Genomic DNA, 17,573 nt, shown 5'->3' with positions numbered 1-17,573 from the left:
TGGTGGATGTTATTTTATCGGCCAGGCGACACTCCACCAAATCCATATATTCCTATAGATGGTCTAAATTTGTATACTCTGGTGTGGGGAGAGGTCAATTGATCCTTTGAAGGCTCGTTTGTCTAACATTTTGCAGTTTGCCCTTTCTCTTGGTCAGCAGGGCTTTTCTGTGGCTACAGTTAAAGGATATTTATCGGCTTTGTCGGCATTCCTATGCCTGCCGGATCAGCCGTCACTGTTCGTCACCTATTGTTCTTCGTTTTATAAAGGGTCTTACAAATAAGTTTCCTCCTACTCCCTTCATTGTGCCCCAATGGGACTTAAATCTTGTATTAACCTATCTTATGGGTTCTCCCTTCGAGCCCTTACATAAGTGTCCCTTGAGGCTGTTGTCTTTCAAGACGGTATTCCTTATCGCAATTACCTCGGCAAGGAGGGTAAGTGAGCTTCAAGCTCTTAGTTCAAAGCCCCCATTCTTGACTGTGCATGCTGAACGAATGGTACTCCGGACCAGGGCTGCGTTTTTGCCTAAGGTGGTAACTCCTTTCCATCTGGGACAATCCATTACCCTTCCTTCTTTTTATCCTCCCCCTCATCCTTCCAAGGAGGAGGAGAGACTTCACCGTTTGGACCCTAAAAGGGCGGTGAGCTTTTACCTGGACAGGACAAAGGACATCAGGGTTGATGATCAGCTCTTCGTGGGCTTTGCTGGCTGCAGGAAAGGTCGAGCGGTGCACAAGCGCACCCTTTCCAGGTGGATTGTCTTGTGCATCAAGATTTGCTATTCTTTGGCTGGTAAGGAGCCTCCGGAGGGTTTAAGGGCTCATTCCACTAGAGCAAAGTCTTCCACCTCTGCTTTGTCTAGGGGGGTTCCTGTGGAGGACATTTGTAGGCGGCAACTTGGGCCTCCCTTCACACCTTCGCAAAACATTATTGTTTGGACACCGAGGTGAGGAGGGACGGACATTTTGCTCGTTCCGTCCTTCAGGATTTTCTGGTGTAGAAGGGTGGACACCCTCCTCCGGGAGTGGGGACTGCTGTGGAATCTATTCACAAGGTGAGGAATCCACTGGCAGATGTATCCATCAGAAGAACAAGTTACTTACCTTCGGTAACGCTTTTTCTGGTGGATACAGTATCTGCCTGTGGATTCCTCACTGACCCACCCGCCTCCCCGTTGTCCATCCTTCTATACCAGTGATTCTATATCAGTATTTCTATGCTGTATTTCTATTGATGGTTTCAAATTGGTTTAATACTGTCAAGGAAGTGATGTTATTTATATTCTCTACACTGTGTGTGTTAATATGCATATTGTGTACTGTGTATGCTGTTTATGTACATATTGCTGTCAGTCCGTCCGTGTGCCTCGAAAGCACGGAAAAAAGGGGCGGAACTGACGTCATCACGCCGACTAGGTCTTCTTATGGAGCCGGTGACGTCAGCGGAGTCGCGAGCGGAGCCGTGTCTCTGTGACGTCGTCTTCGACCTCATCGGCGTGGACTGCTACAAAAGTTTCCGAATGTTGCTGGCGCAGGGGATATTCACAAGGTGAGGAATCCACAGGCAGATACTGTATCCACCAGAAAAAGCGTTACCTAAGGTAAGTAACTTGTTCCTTAGTAACATTGCACATCTGTTTCTGATGCATCCACTGCCTGGACAGTTACCTGGTGTTGGACCTTGGGGGCTTGCAGCCTTGGATTTCTCTTCTCCCCCCCCCCCCCCTCCCCCCCCACCCGCACCCCCCCTTCTCAGCCTCATGCCCTTCTCATCATCACCCCTGCCTCAGCCATACTCTTCCTCACCCTCTTCTAATGGTGAGGTTCAACATCACCCCCTCAACTTCACCACAACCTTAAATTACCAAGCGCTCGCCTAAACCTCAACATTTCTCAACCTAATTTCCCTTCAGATAACTGTCTCTGCTCCCTTTTCACCCTCCAACAACACCTTAACCTCTCCGCTCTTTGTATCCCCGTCTCCCGAGCTCAACCTCATCTCACCATCCCGGCCACCACATATTACCCCCAACATCACCTCCACCTCTGCTTGTCTTGATAGTCAATGCAATATTGTTTTATCCACTGAAATGGCAGGGTAGATCCCTCATGTTAGGAATGGACTTCTTTGCTATTCTGCATTATGTTCAAGCAGCCGAAAAAAGAATTAGCAGATGCTCTTGTTTCAAATGGTCAAAGTAGCCACAAAAGGAAACTAGACAATGCATTCCTAGAGAAGTTATTTCAGAAATAGCATGAGTCAACCTCGGATCTCTTTGCATCTAATCCAAAATTCCAAAGCTTTGTCTCTGGTAGGTAACCGGTTTGCGGATTTTATTCTTTTTTCAAACAGATACATGCTACATTTTCCCTCCTATTAAATATCTTGTTTATTTGCAAGGCTCAAACATTACCATTCATGTACATCTATACCACTTTGCAACATTATCTTAATAACCTTGACAGGCTACAGCTAGCTCGGATGCCCAGAACTTGTGAGCAGTCTCCCACCAAATCAAAAGTATGTTCTGAATTATGAACCAAATAATGGAGATATTTGAAGGGCCAAGGAATTAGCAAAGTCTTGTCAGATCTTTGTGGCTAGGTAGGGAGCAATCCATGTTTTAAAGAAAGCATCCACGTTTTAAAGAAAGCATCCACAGTTGCATTGTGCAGCTCTTTAATCACTGTTATGAGAGACAAAAATACTAACCCTGGGTGCGTAGTACTATGCTACGTAGCGTAGCATCAAAATCAACAACAATGCAATTGACAATGACTTTGTTAATGCAATTTTACATGCTAAAAAGCATATAACCAATTCACAAAAGTGAACTTTGAGAATGAAAATATTAGGCAATGAGAGAGGTGATGATTTTGGGGTCCCCCCCTAACCTAGGGGGAGGACCAAGCAGATGCCTTGAACATCAACAGCATATCATGCTGGTGAACGATTCAGTGGTGGTCCCTTCCTCCTAGGGCCACCCCAAGCACAGTTATGGGCAAAAATTCAATCCCATCCAAAGGCCCTGAAAAGCATTATGGGATGAGATTAGCAGTGGGCAGTGAATATTATAGTGTTCAATATCGAAATAATTCTACAAAGAGCTACAGTTCAACTAGTCATTACTAGATGTCCCTCACGAGTCAAATGCAAAAGCATTGAAATTATTACATCAAGCTGCAGTTCCACTAGTCATTACTAGATGTCCTTCACGAGTCAAATGCAAAAGCATTGAAACCCTTTCATGAAGCTTTTGCATTTGACTTGTGAGGGACATCTAGTAATGACTAGTGGAACTGCAGCTTGATGTAATAATAATTTCAATGCTTTTGCATTTGACTTGTGAGGGACATCTAGTAACGGCTAGTTAAACTACAACTCTTTGTAGAATTATTTTGATATTGGATACTATAATATTCACTGCCCACTGCTAATCTCGTCCCATAATGCTTTGCAGGACCTTTGGTTGGGATTGTATTTTTGCCAATAACTGTGCTTGGGGTGGTCCCAAGAGGATGGGACCACCACTGAATCGTTCAAGAAGATGTGCTTTTTTGTTTTGAAGGAATCTGCTTGGTTCTCTCCCTAGGTTAGGGAGGATCCCAAAATAATCACCTCTCACTGCTTGCTACTTTTCATTTTCACTTTTGTGAAATGACTACATGCATTTTAGCTTATAAAGACAGATGCTTATTTTATCATTTTCACTGTGCAAGATCCTGTTTGCAATTATTGCACAGAGCAGACAAGCACACAGTGCCAACAGCTACACACTATGCATAGCTGAGTGTAGTTTAAAATGCACTTCGCATAGCTACGCGTAGTGCTACTACGCAAACTACTCCCAGGGTTAAAAAATACTTTTGTGAGAAAAAAAGAGCAATGTGGGCACAACAGGTGCCGTAGATGGAAATATGTCTTTGCAGAACTGGAAAATGCAGCGATAAGGAGAATACTGACTACTTTTGCAAAGCAGGACTATTCAATGCAGGGGCAAAAGAGGCAAGTGGAGCAGGCAGTGTTTATTTCAAATCTATTTTTATCTACATCTATTTTTGGGGGTTTGTTACATGATCTTAATACACACTACAAGACATTTATTTCTTGATAATATTTACTCTGCGCAGAAGTATGGGCAAGCCACAGAGTAACTACACATTAAGCAGTATTCTGTATCGATGGAACATAACCATTTTACACCATCATGTTATGTTAGTGTTTTGCCTGTTATCATACATTCTTTGTAGGGACGCATCTATATCTCTCTGGATCCTCTTTTTGTTTCTGATGCGTCCTCTTCCCTATTTTATTCTAATCCATGTTGTTTCTTCCAGCACTCATGGTCTTTCAAAAAAATTTGGGACAACCCCTTTCTGTCTAGGCCACTCTTTGTGGGCATGCACCAATCTGGTCTGGCAGTTTTGAAAACTGTGTTTGTGCCTCTATGTTCATTTATTCAAAACATGTGACACTGTGAAAAAACAGTGCTGGAAAATATAGTTACTTACGTTTAACTACAATTGTTTAGCAATAATATATTTCATACATTTACATGGTACTGCTATCGCCTGCAACTAAAATCGTTGTGCCACCAGAGAAGCTTTAGAGAGGAGCCATACCTCCTATGTAGTTATGATTATGTTGGTCTTCCATAGGAAAATAATCATTTAATTATCGGGTATGTTTAGCAAATGTGCACAGAAATCTTTCTGCTTAATTCTGGGTCATTATTCAGGGAGCAGTGTTATAGGTGGAGCCCCAAAGCTGCATTTTCATTTGGTTAGAAATAAGGCTTGGCCCAATATAGTTTAATTTTGTGGATTGGTGTGAATCTGCACAATAGTCTTTGAACTATTTAAAAAGTTAAAATATAGTGTAACACCGGGTGTAAAGGATTAATGTTATCACCATCTATGCTGTTAGATTTAAAAATCATTTTTAAACATGACTTGGAACCTTAAAGGCCAAAACCTTGTCACGATTCCCAAACCAGCCTTAGAAGTTCAAGAATCACAGACTGCTTTAATTGCCGCTTGCTGTCCATTACGTGGTTCGCAATTTGCCATCAGTGTCTAACTTTGTTCTACAAAAACAAAATTGGGCAACTATAGAAAGCTGGCTCTTTAGTTAATAAGCCAAAAAGAAGTATATTGTGTAGAGTCTAGGGATCACCTATGAATGGACAGGGCTTCCTTTAACAATCCCACGGTGCCCCTTTTGTGGTAGTGTGATCAAGCAGCCTTAGGCTTATCAAGGAGGAGTGTTAGACAACTAATGTCAATAGCGGAAGAGTACAACTCATCTATTCAGAACGATGGCAAAGAAGCTATGCTTCAGGGGCAGGCCAAAAACAAGAATAGGGAGGAAAGCCAGTGAATCAGAAGAACTGAACTGAAAGAGACAGTAAAACTGCACAGTTGCGAGGAATAGGCTTACTCAAAGCCCATTCTGTATGTTACTATGTATTGGACAATACTAAAGAGTTTAAAAAAGCCTAAAAATCTGTTGGCTCTAGCTCATTTGAGAAGCATTAATACTGAAGCTCCTCAGTCCTCCTTTGGAGCAGCTTTATAACTCTAGAATTTCTTACTGGATGACCTGAAACAGTAGGAATCCCTGCCTATATGCGGCAGAAACTTGAACACACGCTGATTTAAACGTTATCTTGTCGTAAAGAACCTAAAGTCATACTCCATTTTGAACATGTTAAATTAGCTTGTCTGCCTTTAGCACATATGCTGCATATCATTATCCTTCACAGAACTCGTGGATGTGTCCGTTCGTCCAAACAATGACTTTGCTCACACTCTAATGTGACATGTCTGCTACAAGTTCCCGGATACCTACATTTCAAGGTTTGATAGTGAATGTGCAAAATAAATGTGTAGTTCTAGTTGACATATTTTCATCATGCTGGTTCATACCGGTCAGTCGTAGACTGAGTGAAAAGTCCCCTAATGTATAGTAAAAGTCGGTGGCCAATCCTGTAAAACCCCATGAGTTGACCACTGAGGCAGAGAGGTTTTTGTTCCAGGTTATCGCTAGAGATCCTGCCAGACTGCTGTAGTATCCATTCCTATGCTGATAGCTGATACAGAGAGGAGAAGAGCCGAGACAGCTGATGTGTGTTTCCCTTCCAAAGGAACACTCTTTCCTTCCTGCTGAAGTTTGATACTCGCAGCTGGCCTGCTAACAGGTGTGCAGGGTGCTGATCCCCAAGAAACTCAAGAGGCAAGTTAGCTATTCCATACTCTTATAGTGTAGCACATAAAAGTAGTCTTTATAGTTTTAGGCTGCCACAAACATTCCAGTCATGATAGAAATGTTCATGTTCTTGTTTTTAGTGACATGCATTAGTACTGTTCTAACTGTATTCTGTGTGGTTATTACTCTTGTACTAAGCAACATGATGAGCCTCTTGAAATAAATAATTTTAAACATTTAGTGTCTTGTTAGTGCAGTGCTTGTGTGTGCTATTATAAAGAACAACATTGGGTTTTAATTACCACTGTGTCCCTGACCCCTTTACGGGTCTGTTAGTAACTGAGAAAGCATAGACTCCACACCAACAAGTATGTCAGGTGGGGATGTGTGGGGCTACAGTAACCTGGACTTTCACACTCCAAGTGTTGGTGCATGAGCTCAGTTCAGTGACACATGGGCAGGAGATCTAAATCTTGTAGAACTAGACCATAACTCTAGTTTACACAGCATTTTTGATCATTACATCTTATTTTGCGTGTGTTCACTCATATTAATTCTCTGTTGTCATTCCTCAGCTCTTTGATCACAGCACTGGTCTGTCCTTCCCTTCCTTCCCTCGTGGTGCTTGCCTTGGCCACCTTTCTCCATTTGCTTCTCCTCTTCTTTCAGAACATCGAGTTGAGTCCTTCTCATGCTTGCCCACTTTGTCAGTTTCACCCTGCCTAGTTCTCTCCATGCTTCTAACACAGCATAGTTATTTTTCTGCCGCTCTTTCTCATGTCTTTTAATGTTCTGTATATGCTCTACTCTTGGGTCATAAACCCCACACATTTTTTAGGCGTTTTCTTATTATCTGAATGCTTTTTACTTCTCCCTTCATTTTAAAATTCACACCTTCTTGCTATTAATGTAACCCACTTAATATACACCATAACTGGAGGCGAAGAGAAGAGTATACAAAACTGATTTCATCTTTCATCTTCAAATCTTTATTGAACTCTTTATTGAAATCCAAAATTATTTAAGGAGTGTATTGTTATTGCAAAGTTGGTGTCCACTTCAAATACCTTTTTGAAGACCGAAACCCTCCGGTTTTAAACCCCCATGATGGCTGTAAAAGACCTAAGGGGTGAAAATAAGAGACGCAATACTTATACCATTGCACCGTCGGAAGTAGGGTGCAAAGTCTTATTTCCCTTCTGAGTAGTCACCCCACAATCGTGGAAGAGCTCGATCATCAGTCATTCAAAGCCCAAAAAACACAAAAGGCATTACTGCATTTCCTCTTGGTACAAGTCCGATTCAGGGAAGCAACATAACATGTGGCGGCCGTTCCTGCAATTTGTGAATCTATGCCGGTTAAGGTTAGCCCCTCAACTCTTGAAGAAATACAGTTAAGTACAACTAAAACCCTTCTGTGAATTACTTTCAAAATACTTAAATTGCTATCAGCCTATTTTACATCTATATGTGGTGCTGTTTAAAGATGCGTGCCTTCTGCTATTTACTAATTTCAGGGAGCGCTGAACTGTTTCTGATGGATAACAGGAATGTCGTTCCAGGTCCTGGGTACTTAGATGAAGAAGGCTGATTGGCTCATTTTTGTTTTCCTTTTGTTTACATTTTTGTAGTGTACAGTTGGGCAGTGTCCCGGCTGAAGATGTGCTGAGCACTACCGAAGATGGTGAGCTTGTCAGACATATAGTTGGGGGGTGCCGATCCTGTTGTCAGGAATGCAGCTGGTCTTGAAGGTGGTGAGGGTAGTCAGTAGACTTCCATCAGGCAGGATATCTCTTTTTTTTGGGGTCAGTATGATGTCAGTCTGATGTGGTGAGCACGGAGTCTAATACTTTGTCACGACTGGTGACTTTTCTGCATTGATATTTTCAAAGTGATGGCCCCTCTATTCCTTCCAAAGCCTACGTGTATCTTTCTTTTTTATGGAGGGGATCAACTCTTTCTAGAAGTAAGAACAATTAAAAAAAAAATGGTGTGCTTTGTTGCAGATGATATTCTTACATCTAGGTATTAATCTGTCCGCTTTTTTAAAAACAAAAGTTAAATGTATATTTTGTGGGGTTTGGAGTGCTGAACCTGCCCAAACTCCTGCTTCTTTTTCTTTGGGCGAAGGGGGAGGCATATCCTCTATTTCCTTTTAGCCATTGCATTTTCCTACTGATGCTGTGTATTGCTGCAGTATAGTGCAAGCAGGGAAATGTTTGACACTGTAAGTTGCGCAGTAGGAAGGCCGCATGTTTGTGTGGGGTACTTCCAAAGGTGGTCTTAGCTCACGGTTTCTAGATGGTGAAGTTGGTGTTGATGGAGAAATTGAGGGACAGAGCATTTAAGGAAAAATGAAGGCTGCAACTGTTAAGTTTCAGGTAGGTGTTGGACATTGAAGTCTGAATGAGGAGCAGGCTGTGCTTCTGGTATTGGATGTTTGGAGTACAGGAGTCTTTCATGTGAAATTGTACATCAGCAAATTAGTAGTGAAGTTTGCTGTGGTTATCTCTAAATAGTCACAAGGGGCTCTGTGTAGAGGCGTATGATGAAATGAAGGGGCAGGACCGATCCCTTTGGGGATGCCGCAAATGATGAAGAGTTTGAGAACAAGAGGTGGCTATTTATCAGAACTTATGTCGGGTGGATAGATAGGAGGAGAGCCAGTGGATACATTGCCAGTGAATCTCTTTCAAGACTTATTGTGTAAATGAGTGCTGAATTATCAATGGAGTTGGAGGCAGCTGATGGGACCATTAGTATCAGGAAGCTTAGGTCTTCTTTGCCTATGGTCAGCAAGAGTCTGTGATTCAGAAGATGACTGTTATGTAGGATTAGTAGTCATCAGGAGATTGCCGACGTTAATGTGATTTTGCAGTTGTGCTTAGTTCTATTTTTCATGGTGTTGCTGTTGAAGGGTAGATGGGTGATGGGATCAAAGTTGGCTCCGCCAGAAGACTAGGTTTTCCAGCATGTTCCTCGTCCAGTCTGGCTGAATCTGCAGCGCAGCCCCATCCAGGCCATTCAAAAAACATTGCAACACATCTACAGTGCGTGCAGAAGTCCTACAACATTTATGTGGATCTCTGCATTCCACAAGCATTACAACTAGAAGCCAGTACTCTATATCCGTCCTGGGTTGAAAGGGCTTTACACTAAGCCAATAATAGCTGAATAAAACCTATGGAACACACAAAATAAAAGGCAGTGGAAAAAAGCAAAATATTATTAGCTGCACATGGGGTAGACTCCTAGCAGTACACATTTCAATATATGGAAGTAAATCTTTTAAGTGGCCCATATTTATTTTAGGCCCGTTGCATTAACGTTTCATGCAACTAAGCAAAAACTGTTTTCAGATTTTAGAGGCACTAATTAGAAATTTGACGACTTTCAGTGAGGCAGTTCTAAACCAGCATGGAACTAGTCCTATAGTCTTTCATGCTAAGATGCTGCTAGTGTTTGCCTCTTAATTTAATGGCAGGTACAGCACGGAGTCTAAGACTTTGTCATGACTCCATGCTGGTGACTTTTCTGCATTGAAATTTTCAAAGTGATGGCCCCTCTATTCCTCCCAAAGCATACGTGTATCTTTCTTTTTTATGGAGGGGATAAACTTTAAAAAGGTGTGCTTTATTGCAGATGATGATATTCTTACATCTAGGTATTAATCTTTCCAAATTGGATACCTCCTTGTCATGCAAGACCCAGATAGGCCATGTTTCATCGTCCTGCTTTTGGAAAATGAAGGCCCTACGGAGATTCCTTCACTTCCTACCAAGGGGCTACAGGAAAACAATAGTCCATGCGGTGATTACGTCACAGCTTGACTATGCAAACAGTCTGTATATGGGGCTGCCAGCATACCTGTTCAGGAAATTGCAAACTGTGCAGAATGCGGCAGCCAGGCTTATTAGAAACATCCCGCTAAGGCATCACATCTCCCCCCATTTGCGTAGTCTCCACTGGCTGCCCGTCAAGAGAAGAACTGAATTTAAGGCACTGACTGGCATACAGAGCACTCCATGATATTGGCCCGCAATACCTAAAGCAGAGAGTGCGCAAATACCATCAGTCTAGGACCCTAAGATCTAATCATCTTGAGCACCTTGTCATCCCCCGTTTTTTGAAGTCCAGAACAGGAGGACGGTCTTTTTCCGCCAAAACCGTGACCTTGTGGAACTCCATGCCCGATCACTTCAGAAAAGCCAAATCGGAACCTATCTTCCGGAAGGCTCTGAAGACCTGGCTCTTCAGCCTCCCTTAGCAAACTGGGGCATGACTACTCCAACTTGCCCTCACCTTCCACCGTATCCGCTATCGCCGGGCCACCCCCGTTGAGGGTAGTTGAGCGCTATATAAGCTTAACATACATACATACAGGAAGGTAAACTGACTTGTACCTCTCTGTAAACTGTGTGCACGCTTTCAGGCTCTCGGGGCGCAGCAGTGTGTGCGGGTCCCAAGTTCATTTATTAAAAGGAATACAGCCATGGGGCAAGGTTTTTGTATGATTGTTTGTGTGGTCTGGATGTGATCCTGGGGATGGTTAGTGTTGGGGTGCTGGGTGAGGCATGGGATGGTGTTGAAGTGGAGCAGGTCCAGACCTGAAGAGTTCTGTCAGAAAAGAACAGCAGCTATGGTTAAGGAGGCACACACTTGTTTCCTATTAGGCATCTTATTACAAGTAACAGAATTTTATCCAAAATGATGAGATTCTGCCATATGCTATCCCAAGTGTCTCCAGGCCTGAAATTATGAAACCCCTCATGTTGAAAAGGCAGACACTGCTTTCAACAGAATCTGCCAGTCCCCGTCCGACGCCTGCAGCAGTACAGTAGAAGCTGTCCCCAGACAGGTTCACGTGATGCATTTTGGTGTCCATTGAAGATCGTGCACACCAAAATGCAACTCAATATCAAGAGCTTTTCTTCCAGAAGACAGTCGTGCCCGTTTTGCAAATCTAAGACAGCTGTACTTTTTTCCAGAGGAACGAACATGTTTCTGTAAAATGGACTGCAGTTACTCTTCAATACCATGTGTTCTTTCCATAATTTAGTCCTGATTCGGAGTTTGTACATTTGGCTACTGGAAACAAATCCTTCTCAATCCATTCTGAAATATATTTTCGGTAGCTTTCTGATTTGAAATAACCATATATACATTGTGGCTCATGATAGCTGAATGTAAGAATGAGAAAGTAACTTATCTTTCTTTCTCCATTTAGTACATTTAATGAAAAATTGAATGTATTCCTGTACCAGTGTAATATCTTGCACTTTAAGATTCACAATGCTGTCAACCTCCATCCCAAAAGCAATTGTGTTTGCAGCTACTAAACAATTTGTTTATTAAGCAGCACTGAGCTGAGGCACATGAGCAACTAATGAAAAGTTCATTTCATGGCAGGTAGAAAAGGTATGCATGTACTTTTCTCTGGCAATATTTAACTTTTTATATTTTTCTCAACCCTTAAATGAAGTATTTTTCAGTGATTCCATAATTTCTTTCAGTCCTATTGAAACTTTGGAATGCCTTGCATTAATGATCCTCTATGACTAATGTAGGTGAAGTCACCCAGAGAAATCTCTTCAGCTGACCGTCTTTGTAAGCTGTCACTAAATTACTTCTATCCCTTATTGCAAAGATGTGTGGAAAATAAGACATTTGCTTGGTACTCTGTTCTAATATTTATGACTTCTAATTAAAGCTACCACGGTTTAGAATAAATGATATACTTTTGTTCCTAATTCTGCATTGTAAGAATACTTCTGTGAAGTCCTAATCAACTCTCCCCAGCTTTCTTTCTCTGCCATCAAAGACTAAATGTTCTCTCCTATTTAGCTCCTCATATCCCTCAAAAGAACTAACTGTGGGGTAACTGCCAGTGTTCAGCATCATAAGAAATAGAAGCCCACTGATCTTTAAATTGACAGGGTGTTCTTGAGTCCTTGCATTAAATCATGTCAAGCTGCATTTTTCTTATTTGTCCGGTATGGTAAGCAACAATTTTAGTTATAAGTGCTGTAGTGTAGGGTTTTGGAAAGATGTTTGTTAAATAGTGTTTAAATAAAGACAACCTTACCTTTGGTAGACTTCGGAGGATGCTCTTTTGTAACGGACATGCTAGTCTCCTCCCTTCACTTTCTCTTAGATATGTTTGGTTACTAAGTGTTCTGAGTCCATACACAGTGTGGAATTATTCCAATGTTTTTGATTTCAATGAAGGTGTCTAAGATACAGAACCAAATCCACAAGTAGTCATTTCTTTGCCAACAGCTGAATACATGTTTCTGTTCTATGAAACCTAGTGGCAAATCTGTTATTCATAAGTGGTCATTTAGTTCAGAAAAGAAGCTACTAGTGTGCAAATTAAGGAGGTAGCTAAATTGATCGCTGAGCTAAAAAGTGTTGTATTTAGAAAGTTGCATGTAATGAGTACTAACAAATGATGTACAGATAAAACACAGCCACGCACAGACCAATCTCAATTTTACCTCTTATACAGTCTGCATTGACTTTTGATTGGCATGTTCTACATATCCTTGTAGTTCAGTATTCACAAAATACACACCGTAACATAATGTTTATTACTATTAATCACTTCTTCAACAGGCACTTTTCCTTTTGTGATAATATGCATTCATTTTTTAAGGTTACGGAAAAATCTGAAGGCATTAATTATAGTTCATCCTTCCTGGTTCATCAGAACTCTTTTGGCCGTTACAAGACCATTTATTAGGTAATAAAGCTTGAACTTACTCTTTTCTTTCAAGATAATAATTACTTTGTTTCAAAATTATAGGTATGAAGAAATTAATGGTTCTTGAAATAAAAGCCATACATTTTTGTTTTTTGCTTTTTTTTTCCAGTTCGAAATTCAGTCAAAAAATTAAGTATGTCTTTAGCTTGGTTGAGCTAGCTGACCTCATTCCGATGGAGTATGTGAGCATACCGGAATGCATCAAACAGTAAGTTCCTGTGTTTTTGCAATAGTTTGTTTCCTCTTGTATAAAAGAGTATTAGTTTATTGATGGTTTTGTTAGGCCTTTGTTGTATTTTGTTAAACAGTGCAACTGATTGAGGAGGGAAGAAGAGATTTGTCATTGTTTCAGTCTACCATCTAAAGAGGGGTACGTCCAAACCTACCTTCTGTAAAAGGTTGAAGCCAACAGTTACTAGGAAATTCCAGTTTATTGTTTACTCTTTTTTAATGAAACTTCTTTTTCTGCGAAAAGACCTAGTATATGTGGTCAAATACACACTATTGCATTGGAGGGTAGCGAGATTTTGCATGAATGAAAGTTCTACTGGGGTAGGTTTCGATGTATATAAATTATTAATATCTGGGAGCTATGCTGTCAAATAGATGGGTTGGTTGGATAAAAGACAGGATTTGTTACGTATGCACATTATTTTTGATATGTCTCTGCCATGTCATTACACATTGCAAAATTAAAGTGAGTATTCTGTACAGAATGTAAGGTTTATGGAGATGAGAATTATAGTTAAAAAAAAAAAAAAATACCTCCTTGTAGAGGCCCAAAAAGCCATTTGATTCCTTTCTTTAAGTACTTTAACTCCTCCATATAAAGTTCCTATTTGTGCGAGTTGCTTCAGATATGATTAACTCACAGTTTGAGGTTCAATGCACAACATGCTCTGTAGTGTTTGACTTGGCTTCCATTCACGTTGTATGTTAAGATCCGCTGACAGTGGATGAGTGTTTGGGGCCTTCGTAGTGCTGTCTCTTGCCTCTACTCAAAGAACGAATGAGTACTGCTGCCAAAGTGCCAAATGATTTTATTTATTATTAGATATTTTTTTTAATGAATTATATTTTTTAACTATCGAATAATGCAGATCCTCACCACGAAGGTTGACACAGTGATAAAGGGGGATTTCTGCTAACAAGAGTCTAGAGTTTGCGGTCATGTGATCTTAATTTACTAGCATAAATCTTACTTTACATTTTTGCACTTGGACATTAAACTTAATGGGTAAAAAATATATATCAGCTATGATCTGGAACATTTCCTCTATTTAAATATGATGAGAAAATAAATTGCAATCATAAGCACGCCACCTAGTATATTGAAAATAATGCTATACCTTTAAGGCTGCCTATGGTCCACCAGAGTCCCAACGTTGAACGCAGTAGTAGTCCTTCAGTTCTGCATAGTGGGAGCCTCACTGATAGTCATAAATGTAGAATATTCCCACCCATTTGCAGGAGCTCCAAAACACATTCTATTTAAAATATTTAGAGTGACTCAATAGATGGAAGTAAGCACCACACTGTGCCTAATTTGGTACAACTCCATGTTCAGCAAGACAGGTTAAATTTTACCTGAAGAGCAAGGCTCAAGGTGATATTGCAGCACCTGACTGAAATGTATGCTGTACTCTAATCAAAATAACCTGAGAACTACATAGAGTGAAAGAAAATGAAGAAAAATGGCCCTCTGTTCCCTTTAATTCAACAGGTCACAGTCCGGACAGTCATTTACCCACAAGGCATGATGGCCTCCTGCATCGCCATAGTACCCCATGCACATGCTTCAGGAAGGCTTATCGCATTAGTGGTCTCAGGTGGAAGGTATAGTGTTGATTACTCACCACATACCTCTCTCTCTAAGGTGCCTGTCATCGACCGATTGTGATACACCAGCATCTGTGGTGCCTCGAGTGGGACCATGACCCTAAGTCGTTCTCCGAATATGCGCCATGAATCCCAAGGCCTTGAGAGAACACTCCCTCAAGGCCATGGCGGCTCTGCGTGTGACGCCGCGGCGGTGAAGGTCGCAGTCGAGAGGAAGTTCCCTGGAGCGGTTGTGGAGTCTGAGATCCTCGTCGCACTCCATGTCGTCAGGACACTCTGGTAAATCCTGTCAGGAGAAGTTGTCGAAGAGGTCTTTGACTTCTCTTCGTGTGACTAAACGAGGTGGTGTTGACCTTCAAGGCCTAGCTCTGCTGTAGAGCCTGAGCCTGGGCAGACTGCCACGCCTCCCCGACTTTCCGGGAGCCGGAACGACCCCCACCCCACAGAAAAAGTTCTGTGACGCAATGCTCCCTATTTATGGACAGCCAACCCCTCTGGCGTGCCTTTGGACCCCATAGGGTCAGCAGCGGTCCTGTCTGGTTCCATCCTAGCGCCTCCGGCCCCAGTCGGGCCCATATCTGTATCCGTACCAGCGCTGGTCGAACCATCTCGACCTTCCCTTACACAGCTCCTTATGCCGAAGCACCTACTGCCAGCGCCATCCTCCTTCTGATCCCCCGACTCCAATGCGGAGCCGGCGGGGCCGCACCATCGGGAACTTTCCCTCCTTGATTGAAGCTTGAGCCCTATTCCCTTGGGTTAGGTCTTGGGAAAAACCTGGAGGGATCGCTGGACCCTGAGGAATGCCACCATGTGAAGACAACCTTAACATGCAGTGGTGTGAGCAACTGAGTGAAGCCAGTGGACTGGTTGCTTTACCAGGTACTGGTATGCTTTCTCCCCTTACCGTGGCTACGGACAAAGGAGCCTCTTATACAGTGGTGGTGCTGTCCTGTACCTTCAGTTACCCTCAGTGGCAGTCAAGACTAACATCTTGACTGAGGTTCTGCCGCCGGGAGTCTCCCCTTCAAAACTTCTACTCCTGTTCAATGTGGCCCCCACTGACGTCTTTTTTGGGACTTGTTCCAAACTCAACACGGGGGCTCCTGTGATTAGGGCAATTGCCTCTCGCCGCCCGGCCTCCACAGGGGAACAGACCCAAATTTCTTCATTCAGCTCCCTACCCCAGAGAGCTTAGTGGTCTAAGCCTCAGCGTTCTCTTCTGAGACAAGGTGGATTCAGCGCTGGAGCGCATCAAGGACAGTCTGGCTACGGTCAAGTCCTTGGGCCTTTTCTATGGCCTCACCTCACCCTCAATCCGCCTGTCACTCCTTCCGTGGCTATGGAAGGGGCTTCCAGCCGCGCCAATAGTCTCCCAGCCACTGCGCCACGCATGCTCCCCAGCCTGTGCGTAGCCATGGGCACGATACCCACAGACCTCATGGGTCAGGAAGCCAGCGGTCAGGTCAGTCCACCACCCCCTGGTAACTGCCGCCTCCAGACCTCCTAATATGCCTTCTTACCAACATGGGCACCCAGTTGGCGGCAGGATTCACCATCACCTGCCTCACTGGCAGTCTGCAACATCGGACAGGTGGGTTTTGCAAATTGCCCGAAGGGGCTACTCTCTCCCGTTCGTGACAGCCCCTCCTTCCATGCCACCATCTCATGGCCATCTGACTGAGGATCATCTGTTCCTTCTCTGCCAGGAAGTCACGGCTCTCTTGGCCAAGGGTTCCATAGACAGGATGCTGATGCCCGAAATGGGTCGTGGTTGTTATTCCTGTTCATTTCTGGTGCCCAAAAAGAATACAGGCCTTCATCGTATCCTAGACCTATGGCCCCTCAACTACTTTGTCAAGAAGAAAAATTTCAAAATGGTCACGTTAGCTAAAGTCATGTCTGCTCTGGACCCAGGAGACTGAATGGTAGTGTTGGACTTGCAGGATGCATGTTTCCATATTCCCTTCCTGCCATCCCACCAGTGTTACCTGTGGCTCACGGTAGGCATTTTAAGTTAATTGTGCTCCCTTTTGGTCTTACCAGCGCCTCTCTGGTGTTCTCCATGGGGATGAAGGTCATTGTAGCTCATCTGCAGAAATCAGGGGTACCAGTCTTACCCTGTCTTGAAAACTGCCTGTTAGAGGCGGGCTCGCCCCAGTCTCTCCTTTACCACCTCCGAACTACAGCGGATCTTCTGTTTTTGCTGGGGTTAACTGTAAACCTGCAGAAGTTACACCTGACTCCCTCTCAGATGCTCCCTTTCATCTGGGCGGTTCTGGACACAGTTCAGTTTCGGACTTATCCTCCCAGGCACCGAGTACAGGATATTCAGGCTATGATACCGCTGTTTCATCCTCTATCCTGGATTTCGGTGACACAGACCTAGAACCTGTTAGTACTCATGGTCGTCTGCATCCTGCAGGTAACTCATGACCTGAAGGTCCAATGGGAACAGCATCAGGGTTATCTCTCCGACATGGTCTAGACTTCGGAGGTAAATGCAAAATCTATGCAGTGGTGGCTAGCAAATTGCTATGAGGTCAGAGGTAGGCCCCTCTCCCTTCTCCAACCAGTTTACATAGTAGTGAAGGATGCAGCCATCTGGGAGAGGTGGAGAGCAGAAGACTCTGGCCTCCTGCGGAATCCGGATTCCATATCAACCTATTGGAGATCCGAGCAATCCGACTGGCATTGAAGGGCTTTCTACCCTCCATCAAGGGAAGGCTAGTGTAGTTGTTTATGGACAACACCACTGTCA

General features: G+C 43.1%; 1 protein-coding gene across 5 annotated transcripts in view; it reads left to right on the top strand.

Moving 5' to 3' along the window:
• Window positions 1-17,573, top strand: part of BNIP2 (BCL2 interacting protein 2) — a 204,630-nt gene that overhangs the window by 156,903 nt on the left and 30,154 nt on the right. For all 5 annotated transcript variants that reach the window (XM_085643699.1, XM_085643701.1, XM_085643700.1 and 2 more), the window contains 2 exons: window positions 12,866-12,952; window positions 13,083-13,181. In XM_085643699.1, coding sequence (XP_085499825.1) covers window positions 12,866-12,952; window positions 13,083-13,181 — 186 coding nt within the window. The remainder of the gene's footprint in view (window positions 1-12,865; window positions 12,953-13,082; window positions 13,182-17,573) is intronic.

Source organism: Triturus cristatus, chromosome 3_1 (assembly GCF_964204655.1).
Source record: "Triturus cristatus chromosome 3_1, aTriCri1.1, whole genome shotgun sequence".
NCBI classification, from domain to species: Eukaryota; Metazoa; Chordata; class Amphibia; order Caudata; family Salamandridae; genus Triturus; species Triturus cristatus.
This window is presented reverse-complemented; position numbering and strand designations above follow the sequence as displayed.